Source organism: Lipotes vexillifer, unplaced genomic scaffold, assembly GCF_000442215.2.
Source record: "Lipotes vexillifer unplaced genomic scaffold, Lipotes_vexillifer_v1.1 scaffold116, whole genome shotgun sequence".
Lineage (NCBI taxonomy): Eukaryota > Metazoa > Chordata > Mammalia > Artiodactyla > Lipotidae > Lipotes > Lipotes vexillifer.
Genome location: NW_006786698.1, coordinates 775,356 through 802,902, shown reverse-complemented (window position 1 = coordinate 802,902; position 27,547 = coordinate 775,356). Strand labels below are relative to the sequence as shown.

The following is a 27,547-nucleotide window of genomic DNA, read 5'->3' as shown; positions in this document are numbered from 1 at the left end:
TTTAAGTAAAAGGTAAACAAATGCAAACAAAATGCAGTGAAACTGCCAATCTTGAAAGAGGAACTAACACACACTTGGAAGCCTAATCACACTCCGTATATCAGGCTTATAGGAATTTATTTGGGGCAGAACATGATTCCTGATAATAGGCATTTTATTTCATGGCTGAGCAGGTTTCCTCACTTGTCATCTGGGGCACAAATATCTCAGTGGGTTAGGAGCAGCTAATTAAATAACAATGAATATCATGAGCTTTAAAACCAGACAGACCTGAATTTAAGTCCTAGGTCTGCCCCGTGTTTGCTGTGATGATAGTGCCTATCACATACGGCTGTCACGTATAAAAGTGATAAAATATGCCAAGAACAGAATGTGGCATGCAGGCATTTATTATGGTAGACTGCTGTACTGTATGAGCTTATTCCAATAGAGTATGATAGTTCTGATTGAGGACTTTCAACTTCTAAGGTATAAATAAGAGCTAATTTTATTTTTTCCAATAACTACAACTGTCATGCTCCATTGACTAATCTATCCCCTGTCTTAATGGGCCTGGATCCCTTAATGATATTAAAGCTCTGTATCATTACACTTCAGTCATTGTCATTTATAAAAAGTCTCATTTTCATTAGAAAGGTTAAGCCTTTTCACTAAAACTTTAATTTTATACTACACCCAAAGCTTTCCCAAGGGAAGGTTAGACTTGTAGCTCCTGCAGCTCATGATGGGTTTAATTCTAAGATGGCCCTTACAGTTCTTGGCCCCTGGTGTATATACATGTTCTTCCAGTTATTCAAGAAAACACTAATCTAGGTGTTGCTTTGAAGGGATTTTTGCAGATGTAATAACGTCCCAAATCAGTTGACCTTAAATTAGGGAGATTAAATCTGGGTTTAGAGATCTGAGACAGGGAAGACAGAGAGAGAGAAAGAAACGAATCTGAGAGGGATTCAAGATGTGGGAGATTATCCATTGCCAGCTCGGAGTTGGAGGGAACCACATGGCAAGGAATGCAGGCAACCTCTGGGAGCTGAAAGAAGCCCTCGGCTGACAGGTATCAAGGAAACAGAAACTTCAGTCCTACAGCTGCAAGGAACTGAATTCTGCAACAACCTGAATAAACTTGGAAGCCAAGTCTTTCCCAGAGCCTCCAGCCAAGCATTCCATCTGACCAACACCTTGGTTTCAGCTTTCAGCTCCCGAGCAGAGAAACTGTCCCTGGATTTCTGAGCTACCAAACTGTGAACTAGTAAATGGATGTTGTAATTTTTTTAAATTTTTATTGAAATGTAACTGAATCACAATGTTGTGTTAGTTTCAGGTGTACAGCAAAGTGATTCAGTTATCCATCTATCTATCTATACACACACATATATTTTTATATTCTTTTTCACTATAGGTTATTATAAGATATCGAGTTTCGTTCCCTGTGCTATACAGTAGGTCCTTGTTGGTTATCTATTTTATACGGATGTTGTTTTAAGCTGATAAATGTGTGATAATTTATTACAAACAAATAGAACACTAATACCAGGAGGTTGGAGGTAGTGGATGAGATACTCTCTCTCGGGCTTTCCTAAACTCACTCCTCTTGATCTGAGCCAGGAAGAAGGAAAGGGGAAGAGAAATCTCCTCTTCAGTGCTCATCATTGTTGACCTAGCTCATTGTCTACACTTGATGTGGATGGAGGTAGCCTCAAATAAGTGCTGATGATGAAGCAGCTGCCTAGAGCACTGAGTCTCAGCTACCTTTTTCAGCTGAGCTCATTTACAGCCTAAGGTACCTAGTTGTCTCATGCTGGGTCCCTGATTAGCCTATAGAAGAACCTAGGTTTTTCTACCTTCTAAAGCTTCAACACTGGGGGCTATGGCTTGAGACAGATATATCTCCAGGCCCTGAGATATACCTCTTGGTATAGATATAGTTCTAGGTCCTTGTCCTTTCTTAGCCTCTGAACCTCACCAACTACAATATCTCAGAAAGCTCTTTCTCCTTCTAGTAGTACAAGGCCATTCTGCAAGCCATGTAACTAAGCAGACATCCAACTGGGTAAATAAACACCTTTCTCTCCTTGAAATCATCTCCAAACTTTGAAGACGATTCCTTCAGAGAGACGAAATCATGGACACCTTTCTCCACTAGAAGTGGTGGGAAGTAGGTAGCCTTACTTCCAGAGCAATGCATTCCCCAAACGTCAACTCTTCTCTTTCTCAGTCCTTTCATACCTCTCTTGATGCTAAGTATGGGAGAGTCAAAGGCTAACAAGGAGGCTTTCTTTTTACTGAGGCAAGAAGTGTTTAGAAACTTTGCATTATTTAGTTACCTTCAGGGGCAAGAATGATGCCAACACTATTCTCCTACGAATGTAATGATGCATTTTAACATTTTTGAAAGGTTGTATCCATATGACCTAGAGCATAACTTAAAAAAACAGAACATATATTTTGTATTTAGCTTGGAAGTATCATTTAATTTTACAAATATTAATTAAGAATCTTTCTAGGCATCGTACTAAGTGGGGTGATTAAAGACCTAGAATTTGGCCTGAAGAAACGTACTCTGCATGTGTGTATGCATGCAAACACCCATGCACATATGTGCATGTAAAAGAGAGAGAGACAAAGAGAGAGAATGAGAAGGAGAGAGAGAGGCAGAGAGATAGTAGAGACATAGAGCCTAAGTTCCAGGAACAGACTGTTAGCTAAGTATAGTGTTATAAGAAAGATTTACCCACAAAGGTTTCACCACTTTGAAGAATACTGTGCTAATGGGTAGGGGAATTCGCTCTGTTTAAAATAGGATTTGAATGAGGTTCTGAGTGCTCCTTCTGGTACAAAAAAATAAGAGATTCATTTAAAAAATACATTAAAAAATACATTTAAACCAAACATTTCAAGACTTAAACATGTGTATTCCCTCAAATTCTTTCCTGGTGTAATGAAGCCATGTACTTGGCCTAATGGATCCATGTACTTCTGTTTGGATTTTTTGAAAAAGCAAAACAAAACAAAATGCGAACAAACAAACAAATACAAACTTTTGGTCAAGGCCCTCTTTGGCCTCCCCCAGGGCAGGATCGTTACTGAAAAGTGACCAACCTTCTCCACCCATGGATCCTCGGGGCAGTTTTGAAAAATCCGAGTTTCATAGATGTTTTTACTCTTTCTTGGATGTAAAATTTAAACTTTATACCATTTTTATAATACCTAATAAAAAGTGAAACCTTTATTCTGTGGGTCTGCAAAAGCAACTCTTGAAGTTGGATGTATCTATCAACATACTTATTAAAAAGCATTTTTTTCCCTACAGTTTTGGAGAGAGTCTGGAAACCAATGTCAGTATGGCTTAGATATTCATAACTATTTACACATGTTTCAGTAACAAAATATATTTGGGGGGGTTGGCACTTTACTTTTAGGATTTGAGGCAGCTGGAAATTATTATCATTATGGGCAAAAGTGTTCTAACTAGATAATGGTGTTAAAAAGAATATAATATTCCTGGAATATTACTTCTAATATACCGCACCTATTATTTTATTAAGTTATTTAAATATGGATTGGCTGTTGTCTGGTCAGTTACACACTAAGATATCTAAGTAAATAGATATCTCAGAATTAGTATCAAATAGAAAATGACTGTGGTTTCCTATTATTAGTATTATTACTGTTACACAGAGAAACCCTAGTAATCATTTTAAGGGCTTGATAGTTAATATTCCACATATTGCAGAGACAAATTCTAATTAAATATTTAAGAAATAGGACATTGTTTCCAATCATGATGCAAGGTATCAAATACCTTGGAGATGTATAAAAATTCTTTTCATATTCGCTTATCCAGGGGAAAAGAAACGATGATTAATAAGGGATTCTGTGCCTCCCAGAACCTGAAGTGTTTCTTCTAAGGAGTTAGACTATGTTAAGAGCCAAAGGGAAGCTAGGTTCAAAGGAAATTCATCTAATATTTGTGCTCTGGTTATGAAAGGGGGTGAGAGGCTGATCATTAGTGGCATGTGGCCAGTTGGCAGGAAGGCTGTGGGCCAGACTGAGGGGTTAGTGTGATCACAGATGGACTTAGCATGGGAAAGAGGATGCCAGAGAGTCCCAGGCAGTGCGTGCTATTTTGGGGGCTTTATACGAATCATTATTTTCTCATTCTGTGCCAGTATTGACACAGACAAATGTATTTGTTCACTGGCTACTGAAGATTTGCAGATTACCAAAGTAAGTCTCATTCTTGGAGACATCACTGACAGAGGATTTTTTAAAATAATGCTTTATATTACCTCTAAATATAATGCCTTCCTTTCATCAAGAGGATATATTTTTTAATATCAAGAGGGTGCCAAAAGACTTAACAAATAAGGGTGTGGAATAGTAGGGTACATATTCTAAAGAAGAAATAGAGACCTCTTTTTATTCGAGGAGAATGGTCAGTAAATTTGCAATCGATCATTCATTTGATAAATTTAGAAATAGCAATTTTGCATTAAAGACTTTCTTGAGGATGGAGAACTGGCTCGAGGAACTCAGGAACCATGTCTAGGTCTGGATTCCAACAGCTCCTCTACATAGGGTACAACTGCTCACTGCCAGGAGGTTTGATAACCAGCCCATGGGTTCTCATCCTCACTCTGCACTGACTGGCAATGAACCTTGGTAATTTATTGACTATAAGCCTTGGCAAATTATTGAGTTTTATTTGTATCCAGGGTGAGGAGTTAGACATCCAAGATCCCCCCCAACTCTAAAGTTTAATGTGGCACATATATACAATGGAATATTACTCAGCCATAAAAAGAAATGAAATTGAGTTATTTGTAGGGAGGTGGATGGACGTAGAGTCTGTCATACAGAGTGAAGTAAGTCAGAAAGAGAAAAACAAATACCGTATGCTAACACATATATATGGAATCTAAAAAAAAAAATGTTCTGAAGAACGTAGGGTCAGGAGAAGAATAAAGACACAGAGGTAGAGAATGGATTTCAGGACACGGGGAGGGGGAAGGGTAAGCTGTGACAAAGTGAGAGAGTGGCATGGACATATGTACACTACCAAATGTAAAATAGATAGCTAGTGGGAAGCAGCCGCATAGCACAGGGAGATCAGCTCAGTGCTTTGTGACCACCTAGAGGGGCGGGATAGGGAGGGTGGGAGGGAGATGTAAGAGGGAGGGTTTATGGGGATATATGTATATGCATAGCTGATTCACTTTGTTATACAGCAGAAACTAACACACCATTAAAAATAAATTAAAAAAAATAAAGTTTAATGTGATGTTGGAACACAAGATTCACAAATGTCATAAAAATGAATATAACTCCTGCCCACAGAGCTACTGGTCAGTCCTACAGCTAGAGATGTACTCAGCTACTCACACACCCCTCCACTGGCATCTGCCTCATTTACAGCTTTGGCCCCTGAAGCCCTTCCCCGCTATGATATCCTCAGTTAAGAAGACTTTTTCCCAAGTTTTACTGAGATATAACTGACAAAGAGGATTTCTGAAGGTTCCCTGTAACCTAATCTCACTTGTAAACTTTCTTTTATAGAAAAAAAAAATGACTACATGATCCAAACAATAACCTACAAATTAACATTTGGGGTCAAAGCATTTTGGAAAACATATACTTATTTCAGCAATCTACTTTTGGAGTGGAGCGGAGTGCCTAAGAGCATATCTTGTAAAGTAGCAGAGTTCTGGAACCAGGCTGCCTGGGTTCAAAAACAGACTCTGCTACTCTAAGCTATGTGACCCTGGGCAAGTTCTCTGGGCCTCCATTTCTCCATCTATGGAATAGGAATTATCAAAGTGTCTACCTTCTAAGGGTTTTGCTTTGAGAATTGAGTTAATAAATGTAAAGCAATTAGAATACGCCCGGACACACAATAAGTGGTGGAAAAAATGTTAGATACTACGCATCTTAAATATTCTCAAAAGAGACAAATTTCTAATCTGTGAAGATGTATTAACATTTGGGAAATATCCAAAAGTCATTTGGAACAAATTCTGATTTTTAAAAAGTGGGGGAAAGTTTAGCAGTTTGGGTTGAAATTATGATGTGTATATAGAATGAGACTTGTTTTCTCATTTAGATTATTATCAGGTATAAATAAGTTTATTGTCTTTTGAAATGATGGCTTTCAAAATGATAGTCCTTCTTTTAAAAAGAGATTATACATACTAAAATACTAAATTATGGTTATACCTTGTGCCTGATGACACAAAGGTATAATCTTTGTCCTTTGCTGTTCATTTGTAAAAATGGCACAGGGAACATTGAGTTCCTTATCTTTAATGGAATCCACCAGAAAGATATTGCCATGTTTGGCAAAGAAATACTTCCCCTCTTTTTTGTTGAAAACTCTTGAATTCTCAGCTTCTCAGCTGAGATTGCTAAAAAGATGACATACAAAATTAATCATGCAACTATCAAAATTAAAACACATGTTCAGGGCAAATTTTACACTCAATTCTGGAATTTTGGTTTTAGCACCTTCGCTACAAAATTTATAGTATAATTTAGCACAGGCGGTTTGTTCTTCAAATCCCTTCACATGTTTACATCTTGTTAAGTCAAAATTTAAATATAAGCAATTTAAAAATCTCCAAATAATTTTGCTAGACCTCAATAGAAAAACATAAAGCCTGTTTTAAACGTTCCTCCTTTACCAACCTGAAGACATATTTGATTTATCTGCCTATTTCTCTTTTGCAAACATGTATACTGAGCTCCTCCTGTGCCCAAGCACTATTTGAAGCTCTTCACGATATTAACTCAGGTTTTCCTTAAAACCACCTTATGGGGTCAGTACTGTTATATCCATGACAGATGAGAAACTTTCATAAGGTCTCCAAACACGCACGTGACGAACTGCAACTCAAACCCAGACAGCATAAATAATGTTTTGATGAAAGTATTTGAGAGGTTATTTCACTTAAAGAAAATGTTTCCCTCCCTGTTATTTCTAAAACCTTTGAAATCTGGGTCTCTTAACTTTATCAGGAATTTAATTTTAAAATAACCTATCAGGTCAAGAATTCCACATGCAAAATTTATATTCCAAATCATTAGGTCTGGAAAGATCATCCTGAAGCATTTGGGAGGTGAGAGGGAGGGGAGGCAGAGGAGGTGAAAAACCCCGCAAAGTCAGTGAAAGTCTGCACCACATTGTTGAAGAATGAGGTTCTGAAGAGTCGGGGGGCCAGTGGGGTGGAGAGGTCTGATGGGCTTTGAAGAGTGAGGTCATGCTCAGTGTTTTAAACTCATTAGTCCTGCCTAAAAAAAAAAGGATGTGGGTAAGAAAGAAAAAAAGAAAGACAAATTAGCAGGATTTTCAAAAGAAATTAAATATGTCAGGCAGCCAGGGGTCCTAACTCTGCCTCGAGGGAACATGTGTCAAACCAGCTTGTAGTTCTGCAATGGGTGAAACCGTCTGCAAGAAATACCCCATCCCTCATTCTTGTTCCTATAACACACGCCTATGGAAGGAAAGGTTAGAGTTGGTCAATTGCATGTGGAAATTTTCTCCACATCACCTAATTGAGACACGGGGCCAACCTTTCTCTGAACAAAAAACCAATCTGGTATAGCCTGCTGAAAGAAAGCACAGCAATGGCTTTGACTAATGAGGACAACTGTAACTGCCCAAATGACGTATTATTAAATTTCGTCCCCTGGACTACCACGACCTACAACTCACAACCACTTTCTGAGCCCGGGAGCAGAAAGCAACGGTGAGGAAGCGCTGCACAGATGTTTATTTCTAAGGCAATATTAGATTTGGTGGCACTCTGAAAACTATAATAATTGCTGATTCTCTGTGCTCACAGAGATCATTGAAAGACTACACATAATTCCAAAATGTACTATTGTTATATAGATACTAATTTCTTTATCATTAGGACTATAAATCAAATAATATATGGCAATAGCACAGTTGCTGGGACAAAGTAGGTGCTCAATAAACTGAATTACAATCATGTACATTTATGCCAGAAATGAAACTGTCCTTATTATGCTTGTTGCTGCTAAGGATCTTCTGCTTCAGATTATGAGTTACTAGAATAAGAATTTTTTTTAACCTGGGCTTTTCCATATCTCTGAAATTGTACACAGCATTGGCTGTGATTGTACATTATTCCTTGAGACGAAGGGTCAAAACTTTCATGAGATATTCAAAAGGGTACCTGCTTCCTCCAAAAGATGAAGAATCACTGGCTCAGAGACATCATTTGCCTTCCCTTGTCTTATACAGAGCCAGGCTCTGTTGTCTGATGAAGCCAAAAATGTCTTTTTAAAAATAAGTCATGTTCTAGACTTGCTTTGGAGTGGGAGGAGGACTTATAAAACTGCTCACCCTAATACCCAAGGTCTCTCCTCTCTCTCACTACCACCCTCACTATTCTGGTGTGTAACTTTGCTAGAGTTAATCTGGACTTGAGAAATGGGTAAGAAAATGGAGAAGGAGAAATTAAAGATCTAGGGATCCTCTGGAGCCATTAAAGCCCCCAAAGTGGGTATTTAGGAATTGGAGTTACCAAAAAGGGACTCTGTTTATCTGCTTCTCTTTTAACTAAACTTCCTTCAAAGTTTCAAATGTCACATTTGAAATGCGGTAAATCTAACAGAATATATTATTTAAAAACCTCCCAGGTTTTTTCTTTTTCTATTTCCCCATCCAATAATTCTGAAATTAGAAGACTAATTCTTAGAATGTCAAAACATAAACTTCAAACGAACATGACTGTATACATTAGAAGGTTGCACTCAGGGAAACCTCTGGATGCTGTCGGAAGCCAGGAAGACCCGATTCTCTTGCACAGGGTCTTGGTGCTGCTGCGCTAACGGTAGTAAAAGTTTGTTTCTTCTTGTAAAAGAAGCAGATGTGACTTGGAGAAACATGGAGAAACAGATGTGCTGAGCAAACGTTTTTATTTAAGCGGTAATTTGTCTGACCATAAGTTACAGTAACTCAGAGGTGAGTGTTTAACATAACTCGTTTTCACCAACTCAGAAAGATAATTTATAGAAGCACTAAAAGAGATCATGAATTAAAGAACACACCCCTCTCGTCTTTGCCTGCTTTTTAAGAAAACAATGTTACACAAAATTCCCAAGCCTTTGGTGTCTGTGAAGGCTTACCGGGCACTGAGGTAGCCTCTGCGTTCAGAACGTCTGGGTGTGCAAACTGCTCGTGAAAATAGCAGATCATTCCCCTGGGTGCTACATGGGCTCATGAAGAATGCCGGTAAAGGGTTGCGCAGCCTTAGCACACAGAACATGAAACAACCGCAGAAGGCTAAGTGCTGAAGTCAAGGGCACTTAAGAAGACTTGAAAGAGTGCCTACAATTGAGGTCATTGCTAAGGAAATGGAGGCCTCTGCTGCAGATCCTGCAGAGGAAAGTAGAAGACAAGAGCCAGTTCTCTACCAGGCGCAGTGACAACCGTGCCTACAGCACAAACTACTTTTAGCAGTCCAGGAAAACATCTGAATCTCCTTTAAATTTAGAAGAAAAAAAATGAAATTTTAGGTCCAAGTCTCTATTCTCTATAGAGATGAGTCTTTATAGAGATGGATATTAATATATTCATCATTATATCAACACAGTGGTAAAATACAATTTTAAGTATTTTTTTTTCCTGAAAGAAGGGGTCCACAAAGGCAAAAGTGCCAGGACCCATGAGCCTCAGGAATGCAACCGTGTGGAACAGCCCAGGTCACTCACTGTCTTTTCTAACTCCCAACTCATCATTCCTGTCCTGATTCCTTTATAATTCCAGAATTTCTCGGTACCATAGGCTCCTACTTCTTTTGCTGTCCTCTTTCTTTCCTAATCTCCTTCTCTATACACTTGCAGGAAAGCCCTAGAGGGGCATCGGGACCAAGAGTTTTCATGATGGTGATGACGACGATGATGCTTATTCAACCTTGACCGAGCACTTGATCATGTACTAGGCTTGTGGCAGAACTCTGCATTAATTATCTAGTTGAATCCTCAGACTGGTGCTATAAGATAGGTTCTATTACTAGTTCTATTCTTAAAGATAAGAAAACTGAAGCTTAGGGGAGCTTATAAGCCTTGCACTAGGAGACACAGCCAATGAGGGCAGTTAGAAGCAGAGCCGGGACCACAGTCAGGCTTCTCTGACACTGATTATAAGCATGAGCCTTCGAGTCCACAGCTTTTAACCACTAGGTTAGGAAAATGGCCTGAGATGCTTTGTTAAGTTGCAGTTTGCCCTGATAAAATAATTTCCACAGAGAAAAGTGACTCTCATCCTATTTATAGAGCAAGAGAATATTCTGACTTTTACAAAGGAGACATTCTTTTCTACATGTTTAAGAACTAAGTGCAGTATTCGATCAAAGCATTCAGGAGCCTACTTAATTTTCACTCATTAAAGGCAGAGAGATATCATAGGAATTCGTCAGAGGTGGAAATTTACCCTTGAAGAAACTGTTCATGATGCCCTTGAGAAATATCACCAAAATATACAGCATTTAATATAAAATCTAAATAAATATAAAATATAAATAAATTAATATAGGTAGAAATAAATTAATTAATGTATAAATAAATATAAAAATATAAAATACTTAGCCTAAGACTTAGTTTCCTCGGAAAGAGGGTAGGGTGGAGTAGATAATAAAAATTAGCTACATTATCTAATCTGCTTGTGAAGATTAAATAAGAGTCTGAAAGGCAGGATTTTTTTCCCCTTGATGACTGTGTCACTGAAACACTGTCAAATTGTCAGCTCCACAGCACAGCCTTCTCACTGTTATAAAGTATGCGTGAAGAAAGTTTTGAAAAAATGTACTGTGGATATTTTAATAGAAACAATAAGGTAGTAAGGTGTGTTAAACAGTGAAAGCAATTAATTGGAAATTGTTCTAATTCTGTAATCAAGCATAACATTAAAAAAAAGCCTTTGCACTAGAAATCATTTTAACAATGAGTAGAAATAATAGTATTCTGGCTAAGTAGAATTCTAATATGTAAACTATTATAACCTGATTTAAATATTGGATACCAATATAGTCAGATATTAGGATATATAAGGTGTCTAGTAAAATATTAGATATTAGCTCTAAAACTTTCCTCATAGGTAGACTCTCAATGGGAAGACTCTGCTATCTGATATTACTCACCAAATAAAGATTATGAAGATCTCAGAATTTTGCAGTGACTCCAGAACATTATAAAAATTATCACTGTACATGACCACAGAAACAAATTTAGTTAACTAAATTTTAACAAGTTGAATTCTCGCTGAATGAGAGCTTCCCCAAAAGGTCAATTAGATTGTAAGTGTGAGGAGGGTTTTAGATTCTATGGTCCAGAGTAATGATTAAGGGGATAGATTTGCGTCAGACCCGTATTCAAATTCCACCTTTGCCACTATTACATATGTTATGTAGAAAGCCTGGACAAGCTTTCTAACTGTTCTAACTATTCTAAAGTCTTAGTTTCTTTGTATGTTAAAAAAAGGGAGGGGATAAAAAAATCATCTGTTTAGGGTTGTGGAGAACACTAAGTAAGGTAGGAAGGAAAAGTGCTTAACATGATGCCTGGCACATAATAAAAGTTCTATAAATGTTGCACAACTACTCCTCCTCCTTCTGCGGCTGCTGCTGTCCGTGTCTTCCCCTATAGCACATGGCAAATTTCTAAGAGCAGAGTGCAGAGCAGTTACTTAATAAACAGTTGCTGGTTGGGAGCATTTCACTACAACACAGACTCTACTGTTGAAAAATTCTCACATTCCTCTGGTATACTGACGTAAACAAGGTATCTAAAAACCACTAAAATGAGTGTTTCAAGGATACTACAACTTTGGAATCGAACAAATTTGTATTAAGCAGTCATTGCTAAATGCTATTCTCTTCTTTTATTATGGACATTTGCTAACACACAACTATCATATGAGTTGTTTTATAATTGTCCTTATGTGTTGTTGGAAATGTACAAAAAATAAATGGGAACATTTTATAAAGCATTTCCAAATGCTATAACAGGAGTCATTCACACATCATTTAATAACTCAGCATCTAGATTGCTAATTAGTGTTTCTGTAAAATAAAGCAGCAAATACCAGTTTTAAATGTGTAGCTAAATGCTGGACGCATCATTCTTTTAAATGGTATTTTTTCTTTCTTTGGTATTTTCCCTTTCTTTATTAATTGAAATGTATTTTAAAATGAAAGCTGCTTCTAGCAAATGGATCCATGAAATGTAGTCTCCTATGGTTTTGCCCTATGACCTTTCTGCAGATTTTATTTATGACTCTATCTGGCACAACACTTTGGAGGCAAAATGTATATGAGACCACAGATCATCTGTGCAAATCAATTTCTGTGGATGCTCTATTGTTATCCATGTCAAAACTTTTTGATTTGGAAGGAGATATTAAAAGAAATATTTCCCCATATGTATTTTAATTTCCTTAGAACATAAATATATCTTCTTAATTCCTATGCATGACATATTCCAGCAATAATAACAGCTTATTACTATCTAAATCTTTCTCCCTAACAGCAAAACATTATGCTATTTATGGATAAATCAACATGAAATAGTCTAGGTATGTTATTTGACTTTTTATGTTTCATTAAGAATCATGTTTTCTATAATTGAATGCATACTTCTGATTATAATTACATTAGACAGAAAAGATGGCAAATTAATGAGTAGAATAAAGAGCTCTCAGAGTCCTATCACTGACTACAGAAATGATTAAAAATATAAGGCTGAAAACAGATAAGAATAATTCTTCAACATTCAACTTTGAGGGATTACCTTTAAACTATTCATACCTCTAGTAAATCCACTACAGATTTACTAGCTTTACTAGTAGAAAGTAGAAAAGCAGGATGTCTTATTGATATACATCAGTGGTTCTCACTGATTCTCAAAGATGTCCTCTGAGGGGCTGATTTTGCCTGGGGAGGGGCGTACTACTGGAAATCTAGTGGATGGAGGCCAGGGATGCTGCTCAACATACTACAGTGCACAAGACAGCTCCCCAGAATGAAGATTATCCAGCCCCAATATCAATAATGCTGAGGTGAGAAGCCTTGGTCCAAATCTGGTTGTTTTATATCAGTCATGTAAATTAGCCCTTTCTCCCTCACTGATAATAAGTAAACTAAGAAAGAGTTGCCTCTACAGCTACCATATGCAAATTCCAACTGGCGATATAATTAGAAACAGACACTAAACTCAAATAGTTAATTATGGCTAAGTAGGTACTTAAAATGTTTGATTATGTAAATAATGTGGAATGTCTATTAACAAATTAATTAAATTATCTTATTATTCACCAAATTGTCATAGTAATTGGTTTTTTAATTGACTGGTATACCTTATATTTGCTTTCCTCTTCACTGTCAGTCTTTTGGTTAAATAAGAAAATGAATAGTTGATGTCCAGAAGGTGAGAGAATGGGGGAAGGAGAAATTAGGAAACTTGATTAACTGTAAATTTGATTCTCCTCTTTTGGTTACTTGAAGGTGGACTGTTTATTATGTTTATTTAAAATTTAATAATGGAGTCCATTAGGCCAAATCTAATTTGAAATGTAAGAAGGAATTATAATTTTCCCTCTTAATCAACAAATAAAATATAATTAAGGTTTAATCCATTTCCTTTTAGCTTGCCATGTATATAGGCTTTGGGGAATCAAATACATGTATAACAGTCTATCATTTAATGTGCAGTAGTTCAACTCTGGATTTCAACCTTAAAAATATAACGAAGGCACTATAGTTGTTGGAAAAAAAAAAAGAAAAAGAACAATTTGGAAGGCCAAAAATTTGATAGAAGATTAGAAATGTTATTCCTCACTTTTTGTATTCTACACTTCACCATAGCATCAGTTTGCGATGAGACCTAAAGACTCTAATGAGATTAAGCATAAAAGATAAATAAGGGAAAGGTCTCTGACTAGAATTTTAACTGGAGCCCATGGTGAGAAAATCCTACCTCTGCTATTGAATCCTCCCAGTTCCCGAGGACTCTCATGCCTAGTTAAGTGTCTAAAACAATCCCATTATTCATTCATTATCTTTTCACTCATTTTACGGTTTCTAAAAGGAAGGCTAAAAAAATAGTAGTACTTATTAGACACTTTTCCATTTTATATACTAGAGTACTGCGGATGGACCACCCATATAAACTTTAAATTAAGACCTTCTGGAAAGGACTCTTATAAATGACTGGAATACTTTTCTGCAATCATCTGTAGGATATATCCCACAATAATTTTCTAATATTTTCCTTGATATTATAGTAACACATTCCTAATATAACCTATTGCCTAAGTTAATTGTATGATAATTAACTTCTTTCTGATCAATATATTGGAGAAGGGAGGCATGTCTTGGAACATATTACATACTTCCCCACTAATGTATTTTTCTTATATTATTGAGGTATAATTTATATTTAGTATACATAATTTATATATAGCCAAACATACTTATAAGTATTACAAACAGTTAATTGCACAAATCTCAAGTACACAATTAATTAAATTTTTATACATCTATCACCACCTGGTTATATATGTAACCACCACCAGATTAAGATATAGGACATGGGCTTCCCTGGTGGCGCAGTGGTTGAGAGTCCGCCTGCTGATGCAGGGGATGTGGGTTCGTGCCCCGGTCTGGGAAGATCCCACGTGCCGCGGAGCGGCTGGGCCCGTGAGCCATGGCCGCTGAGCTTGCGCATCCGGAGCCTGTGCTCTGCAACGGGAGAGGCCACAGCAGTGAGAGGCCTGCGTACCGCAAAAAAAAAGATATAGGACATTTGCCCAAAAAGTTTCCTCATGCTTAGAAGCTCCCACACCTTCTAGGTAACAACTGCTTTGATTTCTATCACCACAGATTAGTTTTGACTGTTCTTAAACTTCATATAAATGAATTATAGTATGTCTTTTTATGTCTGGCTTCTTTTTCTCGACATAATGTTTTGGAGATTTACCCATGTTTGTGTGTATCAATAGTTAATTTATTTTTAAATGTCTCAAAAGTATTACATTGAATTTGTTTATCTCTTTTCTTATTAAACTTTTTCTAGCTTTTAGATTTTATAAGCAGCTTTTAGGTTTTATACAACTGATATGAAGATTTCTCGTGCTTAAATGAAAAGAGCTATCAAGCCATGAAAAGACGTGGAGGAAACTTAAATGCATCACTAAGGGAAAGAAGCGAACCTGAGAAGCTACATACTGTATGATCCCAACTGTATGACATTCTAAAACAGCTAAAGCTATGGAGACAATGAAAAAAAATCAGTAGCTGCCAGGGGTTGGTAGGCAGTGGGAGAGATGAATAGGTGGAGCACAGAAGATTTTCAGGGCAGTGAGAATACTTTGTATGATTTTACAATGTTGGATCCATGTCATTATACATTTGTCCCAACCCATAGAATGTATAACACAAGGAGTAAACCCTAAGGTAAACTATGGACTTTGGGTGATTATGATGTGTCAATGTAGGTTCATCCCTGGTAAAAAATGTACCATTCTGATGAGTGATGTTGATAATGAGAGGCTATGTATATGTGGGGCTGGGTGTATATGGGTAATCTCTGTACCTTCTTCTCATTTATTGGAAACTTAAAACTGCTCTAAAAAATAAAATGCTTTAAAAGTTAAAAAAAAAGATTTCTTGAGATATATCTTTTGATGGAACTATAACTTCATTTATCTTAGGTATGCAGTCAGCAGGATTGCTGTGTCATAGGATGTTAGCTATATGTTAGCTATACTAATACTGGCAACTTTTTCCAAAAAGGGCAAACATTTGACACTCCGCCCAGCAGTATATGAACGAAAGCTTGCTCTATGTCCTCTCCAACACTTTGTATTGTTAGTCCTTTTAGTGTTTTTCATTGTGGTGGGTTGGTAGTGGTATCTCATTGTCATTTTAACTTGCATTTCCCTGATGATGGATGGAATTGAGCATCTTTTCATATGCTTCTTGGCCATTGGGTTATCTTCTTCTTGTAAAGTAAGTGCCTTTCCATCTCAGCCTCATAATTTTCTGGCAACTTTTCTTGACCTTTTTTTCCCTAGCTCACGGGGAGTTGCAAACTCTAAAAAAAATATCAGATGGCACCAACAGACTAAAGGGTCACCCAGCAGTCCGGCTGCCAGGCTTTTGCCCTCACTCATCCCATCTAAGGATCCTTGGTTTGTGTGAAGGGGGCTTCTCTCCACCATCCTCCAAAGGGCAGTTCTTCCTGCCAGCAGACTAGGCCAATACCACTTTCTGGGGGACAGTAGCACCTGCTTCGCTAGTTTATTCTTTCTCTTTGGGCTCAGGAGGAAGGTTCCCGCCAATGTTAGTGGAGCCTAAAATGTACTTGACTAGACAACTGGAATCAGGCAGTCGGGGCCGGCAAGCTCCAGGGGTCTGGATCCTCACTGGAGTCCACAGGGGCAGGTCCGCTCCTCAGTGGAAGACGTGACAGCCTGCAGTTGCAGAGCCCAGAGCCGAGCAGGCAGGCATGGGCAAGGACTGGGGCCGCTCCTCCTTCTGCAGGTCCCACACCCTAACCCCACCAAGCCAGCCCACCCTGGCACAAGGCAACCTCAGCAGCAGTGTACTTTAATCACAGGACTTTGCAATACACCAACGGTCAATGAGACTTCTCATTTTATTAATGTCAAGGAAACTCAAAAATCACCTAAGCCAATTCCTCATCTGTTCCTTGAGAGATGGATTTCCAACTGATGCTTGAATACTTCCTGGGACAGAAAAGTCTCCACCCATGAAGGAGCCAGGAGGCAACGTAATACAACATGGACTTTGGAACTAGGCACAACTGGATCTGAATCCAAGCCTTGCCACTCACTAGCTATGTGACCTTGGGCAATTTCTTTAACCCCTCTGATCTTTGGGGTTTCTCCTCTGAAGCCGAGGGCTAAGAGCAGAATTCAATCTATAAGGATGCTGTAAGGATTAAAGAGACTATAACTAAATCTAAAGCATTTACAACAGAGCCTGGCACATAGTAAATGATAGTCAATAATACCTATTTGGGAGTTTTGACCTTTATAGAACTCTTTTTTATACAACTTGGATCAAAACTCCTACACCTAAATCCAAGTTACAGTTTCTGGCGTGACATCAAATAAACTCATTTTAGTTTCCACTGGAAGGGACAGCCCCAGACAGTGCTACAGGGTTGGGAAGCATGTCTGGGGAAGGGTAAATGGGCCAGGTTAGCAGAAGCATAAAATACACTGACAAACAATGAGACATGAGGCTGAAAAAACATATGGACCAACATGAGAGAAGTGAATGACCATCAGAGGGACAGCTTGGAGCATTTTTGGCAAAGCCTATGACAGAGTGTGCTTTAAGCTGATCAAGATCAAGCTTGCAAAACTGAACTGGAAAAGAGTCAGACAGATACAGGGAAACAAAGCTGGTGACTCTTTTAGTATTTGAGTCAACAAGTAACAAGAACTTAACCAGAATAGTGTCATAAGAAGGACAAAGAAAAGATAAATCAGAGACAAGTGGGCAAATCCTGCAGATTCCACCTCTGCAACATCCCTTTCTACTCATGGTATCATCTCCATTCCTACTGACACATCTCTAGATATTTATCATGTATATAATTACAATTAAAGGTACAAAGGTCTCTTCAAATGACAGCCAGGTAGGAATATATATTCCTGAAATGAATGTCAGTGTTAAAAGGTCCAGCATAAGGATTTTACACTTTTATGAACACTTAGAAATTTAAAAAATTTTAAATGGGTTTTGCATATAGCAGAATAATCAATGAGTCATTTACCATGTTTAAGTTTAGAGTGGAACAAAATATACAGCTATGCCAATAATTGTGTGTAACACAATTACATTTCAAAAGATACAGCAAAAATTCAATAGCACAAACCTAACATGAAAAGTGAAAAGTAAAAGTACATTATTTCATGCCCTAATGTAGAAATTTTATTTTACTTTGTAACTTTTATTATATATTTACTCCACATAAAAGTCAAGTTTACTGACCAGTAAAAATGTAGTTACCCATAGAGACTTTTAAAAATTAAAATTTACATTAAAATTAAATCTATGGTGCTTTTTGAAGTAAAAATAATTGTTGTTGGTAAACATAAATATTCTGGAAAAAATCATTCACACTCTTAGCTTTCCCTCAAAGATGATTTATTTTAAGAGTTAGTTTCTATATAAAATATTAGAGTCAGAAAAGGAAAAATGGAAAAACAGAGTCACACACTAAAGAAGGTGAGAATATTTAGTCTGGACATAGCTACACACACACCGCATACACACATTTAGACAAAAACACACCTCCCTCTAGGTTTTGGTTCCCTCCCTCATGAACATTTTTGGTGTGGCTCTATAATCTGTTTTCCAGCTTGGAAAAAGACTTAGGTATAGCAACCCTAAGAAAGCAAACTGAAAAGTAGATAGCTGAGAGGAACATAACCTTGAAGTCTTCTCCATAGTCTAGACCCCTGTTTCTCCAACTGTGTTCCACAGAAGAATATCAATAGGTAGTCCATTAAAAAGATGTCAAATAAGTTTGGAAATGCTTGACACTACATATTCTTCTTTTGAAAGCCCACCATTTAAATAAGTATCTGAAATGTTCAAAGAAGTCCTACAGTAAAGAAACCTACTTAATTTTGTTTATTCCATAGCTTCATAACCATACAACACTACTCTTTCCTATCTTTTTTTTTTTTAACACCTTTATTGGGAGTATAATTGCTTTACAATGGTGTGTGAGTTTCTGCTTTACAACAAAGTGAATCAGCTATACGTATACATATATCCCCATATCCCCTCCCTCTTGCATCTCCCTCCCACCCTCCCTATCCCACTGCTCTAGATGGTCACAAAGCACCGAGCTGATCTCCCTGTGCTATGTGGCTGCTTCCCACTAGCTATCTATTTTACATTTGGTAGTGTATATATGTCCATGCCACTCTCTCACTTTGTCCCAGCTTACCCTTACCCCTCCCCATGTCCTCAAGTCCATTCTCTACCTCTGCATCATTATTCATGTCCTGCACCTAAGTTCTTCAGAACCATCTTTTTATTTTTTAGATTCCATATATATGTGTTAGCATACAGTATTGGTTTTTCTCTTTCTGACTTACTTCACTCTGTATGACAGTCTCTAGGTCCATCCAGCTTACTACAAATAACTCAATTTCATTTACTTTTATGGCTGAGTAATATTCCATTGTATGTATGTGCCACATCTTCTTTATCCATTCATCTGTTGATGGACACTTAGGTTGCTTCCATGTCCTGGCTATTGTAAATAGAGCTGCAATGAACATTGTGGTACATGACTCTTTGAATTATGGTTTTCTCAGGGTATATGCCCAGTAGTGGGATTGCTGGGTCATATGGTAGCTCTATTTTTAGTTTTTTAAGGACCTCCATACTGTTCTCCATACTGGCTGTACCAATTCACATTCCCACCAGCAGGGCAAGAGTGTTCCCTTTTCTCCACACCCTCTCCAGCATTTATTGTTTCTAGATTTTTTGATGATGGACATTCTGACCGGTGTGAAATGATATCTCATCGTAGTTTTGATTTGCATTTCTCTAATGATTCATGATGTTGAGCATTCTTTCATGTGTTTGTTGGCAATCTGTATATCTTCTTTGGAGAAATGTCTATTTAGGTCTTCTTCCCATTTTTGTATTGGGTTGTTTGTTTTTTTGTTATTGAGCTGCATGAGCTGCTTATAAATTTTGGAGATTAATCCTTTGTCAGTTGCTTCATTTGCAAATATTTTCTCCCATTCTGAGGGTTGTCTTTTCATCTTGTTTATGGTTTCCTCTGCTGTGCAAAAGCTTTGAAGTTTCATTAGGTCCCATTTGTTTATTTTTGTTTTTATTTCTATTTCTCTAGGAGGTGGATCAAAAAGGATCTTGCTGTGACTTATGCCATAGAGTGTTCTGCCTATGTTTTCCTCTAAGAGTTTTATAGTATCTGGCCTTACATTTAGGTCTTTAATCCATTTGGAGTGTATTTTTCTGTACGGTGTTAGGGAGTGTTCTAATTTCATCCTTTTAGATGTAGCTGTCCAGTTTTCCCAGCACCACTTATTGAAGAGGCTGTCTTTTCTCCATTGTATATTTTTGCCTCCTTTATCAAAAAGAAGGTGACCATATGTGCATGGGTTTATCTCTGGGTTTTCTATTATGTTCCATTGATCTATATTTCTGTATTTGTGCTAGTTCCATACTGTCTTGATTACTGTAGCTTTGTAGTATAGTCTGAAGTCCAGGATCCTGATTCCTCCAGCTCCGTTTTTCTTTCTTAAGATTGCTTTGGCTATTCGGGGTCTTTTGTATCTCCATACAAATTGTGAAATATTTTGTTCTAGTTCTGTGAAAAATGCCATTGATAGTTTGATGGGGATTGCCTTGAATCTGTAGATTGCTTTGGGTAGTATAGTCATTTACACAATGTTGACTCTTCCAATCCAAGAACATGGTATATCTCTCCATCTGCTTGTATCATCTACAATTTCTTTCATCAGTGTATTTTATTCTTTTTGTTGCAATGGTAAATGGGAGTGTTTCCTTAATTTCTCTTTCAGATTTTTCATCATTAGTGTATAAGAATACAAAAGATTTCAGTGCATTAATTTTGTATCCTGCTACTTTACCAAATTCATTGATTAGCTCTAGTAGTTTTCTGGTAGAGTCTTTAGGATTCTCTATGTACAGTATCATGTCATCTGCAAACAGTGACAGTTTTACTTTTTCTTTTCCGATTTGGATTCCTTTTATTTCTTTTTCTTCTCTGATCACTGAGGCTAAAACTTCCAATACTATGTTGAATAACAGTGGTGAGAGTGGACAACCTTGTCTTGTTCCTGGTCTTAGTGGAAGGGTTTCAGTTTTTCACCATTGAGAACCATGTTGGCTGTGGGTTTGTCATATATGGCCTTTATTATGTTGAGGTAGGTTCCCTCTATGCCCACTTTCTTGGGGGGGTTTTATCATAAATACGTGTTGAATTTTCTCGAAAGTTTTTTCTGCACCTATTGAGATGATCATATGGTTCTTCTCTTTCAATTTGCTAATATGGTTTATCATATTGATTGATTTGCATGTATTGAAGAATCCTTGCATTCCTGGGATAAACCTCACTTGATCATGGTGTATGATCCTTTTAATGTGCTGTTGGATTCTCTTTGCTAGTATTTTGTTGAGGATTTTTGCATCTATGTTCATCAGTGATATTGGCCTGTATTTTCTTTCTTTCTGACATCTTTGTCTGGTTTTGGTATCAGGGTGATGGTGGCCTTGTAGATTGAGTTTGGGAGTGTTCTTTCCTCTGTTGTATTTTGTAAGAGTTTGAGAAGGATGGGTGTTAGCTCTTCTCTAAATGTTTGATAGAATTCGCCTGTGAAACCATCTGGTCCTGGGCTTTTGTTTGTTGGAAGATTTTTAATCAGTTTCAGTTTCAGTGCTTGTGATTGGTCTGTTTATATTTTCTATTTCTTCCTGGTTCAGTCTCAGAAGGTTGTGCTTTTCTAACAATTTGTCCATTTCTTCCAGGCTGTCCATTTTATTGGCATAGAATTGCTTGTAGAAATCTCATGATCCTTTGTATTTCTGCAGTGTCAGTTGTTGCTTCTCCTTTTTCATTTCTAATTCTATTGATTTGAGTCTTCTCCCTTTTTTTCTTGATGAGTCTGGCTAATGGTTTATCAATTTTGTTTATCTTCTCAAAGAAACAGCTTCATTTTTACTGATCTTTGCTATCATTTCCTTCATTTCTTTTTCATTTATTTCTGATCTGATCTTTGTGATTTCTTTCCTTCTGCTAACTTTGGGGTTTTTTTGTTCTTCTTTCTCTACTTGCTTTAAGTGTAAGGATAGGTTGTTTATTTGAGATGTTTCTTATTTCTTGAGGTAGGATTGCATTGCTATAAAATTCCCTCTTAGAACTGCTTTTGCTGCATCCTGTAGGTTTTGGGTCATCGTGTTTTCATTGTCATTTGTTTCTAGGTATGTTTTTATTTTCTCTTTGATTTCTTCAGTGATCTCTTGGTTATGAAGTAGTGTACTGTTTAGCTTCCATGTGTTTGTAGATTTTACATTTTTTTTCACTGTAATTGATATCTCGTCTCAGCATTGTGGTTGGAAAAGATAACTGATACGATTTCAATTTTCTTAATTTACGATGGCTTGATTTGTGACCCAAGATATGATCTATCCTGGAGAATGTTCCATGAGCACTTGCGAAGAAAGTGTATTCTGTTGTTTTTGGATGGAATGTCCTATAAATATCAATTAAGTCCATCTTGTTTAATGTATCATTTAAAGCTTGTGTTTCCTTATTTATTTTCATTTTGGATGATCTGTCCATTGGTGAAAGTGGGCTGTTAAAGTCCCCTACTATGATTGTGTTACTGTCGATTTCCCCTTTTATGGCTGTTAGCATTTGCCTTATGTATTGAGGTACTCCTACGTTGTGTGCACAAATACTTACAATTGTTATATCTTCTTCGTGGATTGATTCCTTGCTCATTATGTAGTGTCCTTCTTTGTCTCGTAACAGTCTATATTTTAAAGTCTATTTTGTCTGATATGAGAATTGCTACTCCAGCTTTCTTTTGCTTTACATTTGTATGGAATACCTTTTTCCATCCCCTAACTTTGGTCTGAGTGGGTCTCTTAGAGACAGCATGTATACGGGTCTTATTTTTGTAACCATTCAGCCAGTCTGTGTCTTTTGGTGGGAGCATTTAATCCATTTACATGTAAGGTAATTATCGATATGTATGCTCCTATTACCATTTTCTTAATTGTTTGGGATTTGTTATTGTAGGTCTTTTCCTTCTCTTCTGTTTCCTGCCTCGAGAAGTTCCTTTAACCTTTGTTGTAAAGCTGGTTTGGTGGTGCTGAATTCTCTTAGCTTTTGCTTGTCTGTAAAGGTTTTAATTTCTCCATGAAATCTGAATGAGATCCTTGCTGGGAAGAATAATCTTGGTTGTAGCTTTTTCCCTTTCATCAATTTAAATACGTCCTGCCACTCCCTTCTGGCTTGCAGAGTTTCTGCTAAAAGATCAGCTGTTACCTTATGGGGATTCCCTTGTATGTTATTTGTTGCTTTTCCCTTGCTGCTTTTAATATTTTTTCTTTGTACTTAATTTTTGATAGTTTGATTAATGTGTCTTGTCGTGTTTTTCCTTGGATTTATCCAGTATGGGACTGTCTGCACTTCCTGGACTTAATTAACTATTTCCTTTCCCAAATTAGGGAAGTTTTCAACTATAATCCCTTCAAATATTTTCTCAGTCTCTTTCTTTTTCTCTTCTTCTTCTGGCACCCCTATAATTAGAATGTTGGTGTGTTTAATGTTGTCCCAGAGGTCTCTGAGACTGTCCTCAATTCTTTTCATTCTCTTTTCTTTATTCTGCTCTGCAGTAGTTATTTCCACTATTTTATCTTTCAGGTCACTTATCCATTCTTCTGCCTCAGTTATCATGCTATTGATTCCTTCTAGAGAATTTCTAATTTCATTTACTGTGTTGTTCATCATTGTTTGCTTGCTCTTTAGTTTTTCTAGGTCCTTGTTAAACGTTTCTTGTATTTTCTCCATTCTATTTCCAAGATTTTGGATCATCTTTACTATCGTTACTCTGAATTCTGTTTCAGGTAGACTGCCTATTTCCTCTTCATTTGTTTGGTCTGGTGGAGTTTTACCTTGCTCCTTCATCTGCTGTGTGTTTCTCTGTCTTCTCATTTCGCTTAACTTGCTGTGTTTGGGGTCTCCTTTTCACAGGCTGCAAGTTTGTAGTTCCCGTTGTTTTTGGTGTCTTCCCCCAGTGGGTAAGGTTGGTTCAGTGTCTTGTGTAGGCTTCCTGGTGGAGGGGACTGGTGCCTGTGTTCTGGTGGATGAGACTGGGTCTTGTCTTTCTGGTGGTCAGGACCGCATCCGGTGGTGTGTTTTGGGGTGTCTGTGACCTTATTATGATTTTAGGCAGCCTCTCTGCTAATGGGTTGGGTTGTGTTCCTATCTTGCTAGTTGTTTGGCATAGGGTGTCCAGCACTGTAGCTTGCTGGTCATTGAGTGGAGCTGGGTCTTTGCGTTGAGATGAAGATCTCTGGGAGATTTTCACCGTTTGATATTATGTGGAGCTGGGAGGTCTCTGGTGGACCAATGTCCTGAACTCGGCTCTCCCACCTCAGAGGCACAAGCCTGACACCCGGCTGGAGCACCAAGACCCTGTCAGCCACACGGCTCAGAAGAAAAGGGAGAAAAAGAGAAAGAAAGAAAGAAAGAAAGAAAGAAAGAAAGAAAGAAAGAAAGAAGGAAAGAAAGAAAGAGAAAGGGAGGGAGGGAGGGAGGAAGGAAGGAAGAAAGAAAGAAAGAAAGAAAGAAAGAAAGAAAGACAAAATAAAATAAAATAAAATAAAGTTATTAAAATAAAAATAATTAGTAAAAATTTTTTTAAAATTAAATAAAAAAGCAAAAATCAAAAAGAAAGAAAGAAGAGAGAAACCAAACCAAAAACAAATCCACCAATGATAACAAGTGCTAAAAACTGTATTTAAAAAAAAACAAAAGAAAATGGACAGGCAGACCCTAGGTCAAATGGTAAAAGCAAAGCTATACAGACAAAATCACACAAAGAAGCATACACATTCACACTCACACACACACACACACACACACACAAAATATATATATAAGAGAAAAAGGAAGAGAGCAACCAAATCAATAAACAAATCTACCAGTGATAATAAACTCTAAATACTAAACTAAGATAAACATAAAACCAGAAACCAGTCAGTCGCATACAGCAAACCCCAAGTGTACAGCCTCTCCCAAAGCCCACTGCCTCAATTTTGGGATGATTCGTTGTCTATGCAGGTAGTTCACAGATGCAAGGTACATCAAGTTGACTGTGGAGATTTAATCCGCTGCTCCTGAGGCTGCTGGGAGAGATTTCCCTTTCTCTTCTTTGTTCCCACAGCTCCCGGGGTTCGGCTTTGGATTTGGCCCCGCCTCTGCGTGTAAGTCGCCTGATGGCATCTGTTCCTCGCTCAGACAGGACGGGGTTAAAGGAGCCGCTGATTCAGGGGCTCTGGCTCACTCAGGCCGGGGGAAGGGAGGGGCATGGAGTGCGGGGTGAGCCTGCGGCGGCAGAGGCCGGCATGACGTTGCACCAGCCTGAGGCGCACTGTGCGTTCTCCCGGGGAAGTTGTCCCTGGATCACGGGACCCTGGCAGCAGCGGGCTGCACGGGCTCCCAGGAGGGGAGGTGTGGATAGTGACCTGTGCTTGCACACAGGCTTCTTGGTAGCTGTAGCAGCAGCTTTAGCGTCTCATGCCCGTCTCTGGGGTCTGCGCTGATAGCAGCAGCTCGCGCCCGTCTCTGGAGCTCGTTTAGGCGGTGCTCTGAATCCCCTCTCCTCGCGCACCAGAAACAATGGTCTATTGCCTCTTAGGCAGGTCCAGACTTTTCCCGGACTCCCTCCCAGCTAGCCGTGGTGCACTAGCCCCCTTCAGGCTATGTTCACGCAGCCAACCCCAGTCCTCTCCCTGCGCTCCGACCGAAACCCGAGCCTCGGCTCTCAGCCCCGCCCGCCCCGGCGGGCGAGCACACAAGCCTCTCGGGCTGGTGAGTGCCGGTCGGCACCGATCCTCTGTGCGGGAATCTCCCCGCTTTGCCCTCCGCACTCCTGTTGCTGCGCTCTCCCCCGCGGCTCCGAAGCTCCCCGCTCCGCCTCCCGCAGTCTCCTCCCGCGAAGGAGCTTCCTAGTGTGTGGAAACCTTTCCTCCTTCACAGCTCCCTCCCACTGACAAGTGGAGCAGAGACTTCTAAGTGTCAGTGCAAGGTGTACCTGCAGGAATGGGCAGGACCAAGGTATGAAGGAGCTGACAGGGGCTGAGGGGAGACATCATAGCGGGAAGCAACCTCTGAAGCAACCTTTCTTTTATATTTTCTTGAAAAATAAAAATCTCAGCAATGAGTACCCTTACAAAATAGTGTTAAATTCTTGAGAAGAGATGAGATGGTGGTGGTGGTGGGTAGAGGGGAGAGAACACTCTATATGGCTACTACATTTAGGAAAACATGGTATCCATCCTACTCACTGAGGCCCAGTCAGCCATTTCTCTCGTTTATTAACCATCTGTGGTTCATGCTCCCACTAGCATATCAATCATTGAGATACGACATAGGTGCAATTATTCTAAGTGGATTCGTAGATATGGTAAGAGTATCAATTACTACTTCCCTGGAATCACTTGTAGCCAGGGTGTATGATGTACGCAAATATAGAAGGTTATATACAGACTCCTAAAAAATGAAAACACAGAAGAAAGAACCACCAAATAAGACAAAGTCTCTGGGTAATGTTCACCCTCCTCCAAAATCAACAGGGCTACAGAATGGTATGTGTTGCTCACTGGAGCAACTGCAAACTTTAGAAATGATTAAGGTACAAGAAGTGAAGGCGAAATGTATCTACCCAAGGAAATTTAATTTCATTCATCTGGTATCCCTTTTGTAAACTAGTTTCATAAACTTTCCTCTTATTCTTTAAAACAAATTCCACTGAATCTAGTTTAAAATTTCAAAGTAGTTCCAGGGACAAATCCAAGAAACACAGCACAATTTAAACAGGAAATGTAAAACCAATTTCATAACTAAGTGCAAGTACTCAGACATTTTTTTCAATTTTTTTCAATATTAACCACAATAAATAAATAAGTGCAGGGACTAGCCACCACACTTAAAAGAAAATCACTCACAAAAAGGTATCTTAGATACCTGGCTGGTACTCTTTTTTGAAATGAGACCACAATTATTTGGATTTGAAAGCATCCACTTTTTTCTAATAATTTTCACTTGGCCTTTTTCACCTGGGTTAAAGGATCACTCCCAATTCAACCCATGTGCAAATGTAAAATTCACTTACCTGCACAAAACCGCATGCTGCAAAGTCCTCAAACAAAGGCAGACTTGGACGGTCTTCTCTATAGATGGTGAGTTTGTATGTGATCAGGGTTTCACCTTGGATTGGAGATTCGTCCACCACAAGCATTGAGATTTTGTTCATCCCTAAGCCCAGAGGGTAGTTGGCAAAGCTGGAGAGAGAATGAGAGAGACAACACAAACTGACTCATACATCAATATTTATTAAATGTATACAATTTTCATTAAAAACAGATAAGATCTGCACCATTTCATAAGAAACCTAAAATGTGAAAAAACCATTTTAACTTATGTTTCATTGTGCTTTGGTATACCAAGAGTTATCTTGCAGAGCAAGTCATGTCCCCTATCAATTACAGGGAAGGGAACTAATATTATTAACCACCTGTCAGGGTCATATATTATCTCATTTAATACTCACAACTCCATACAAAAACTATGATACTTCCCATTTTAAATATAGTAGAGTATGGTAGAGTCAGGGTGGGGACCCAGGTTGGCCTGACTTGAATCCTCTTTTCTTTCTATTACACTTTCTGAGCTCCCAGGAATGCTGGGTGCA

The 27,547-nt window shown here is 38.2% G+C and overlaps 1 protein-coding gene across 1 annotated transcript in view; it reads right to left on the bottom strand.

The window, feature by feature from the left end:
- CPED1 (cadherin like and PC-esterase domain containing 1) overlaps window positions 1-27,547 on the bottom strand; it is a 300,745-nt gene that overhangs the window by 130,741 nt on the left and 142,457 nt on the right. The window contains exon 16 of the mRNA XM_007459334.1: window positions 26,969-27,137. Within this exon, the coding sequence (XP_007459396.1) occupies window positions 26,969-27,137 (169 nt within the window). The remainder of the gene's footprint in view (window positions 1-26,968; window positions 27,138-27,547) is intronic.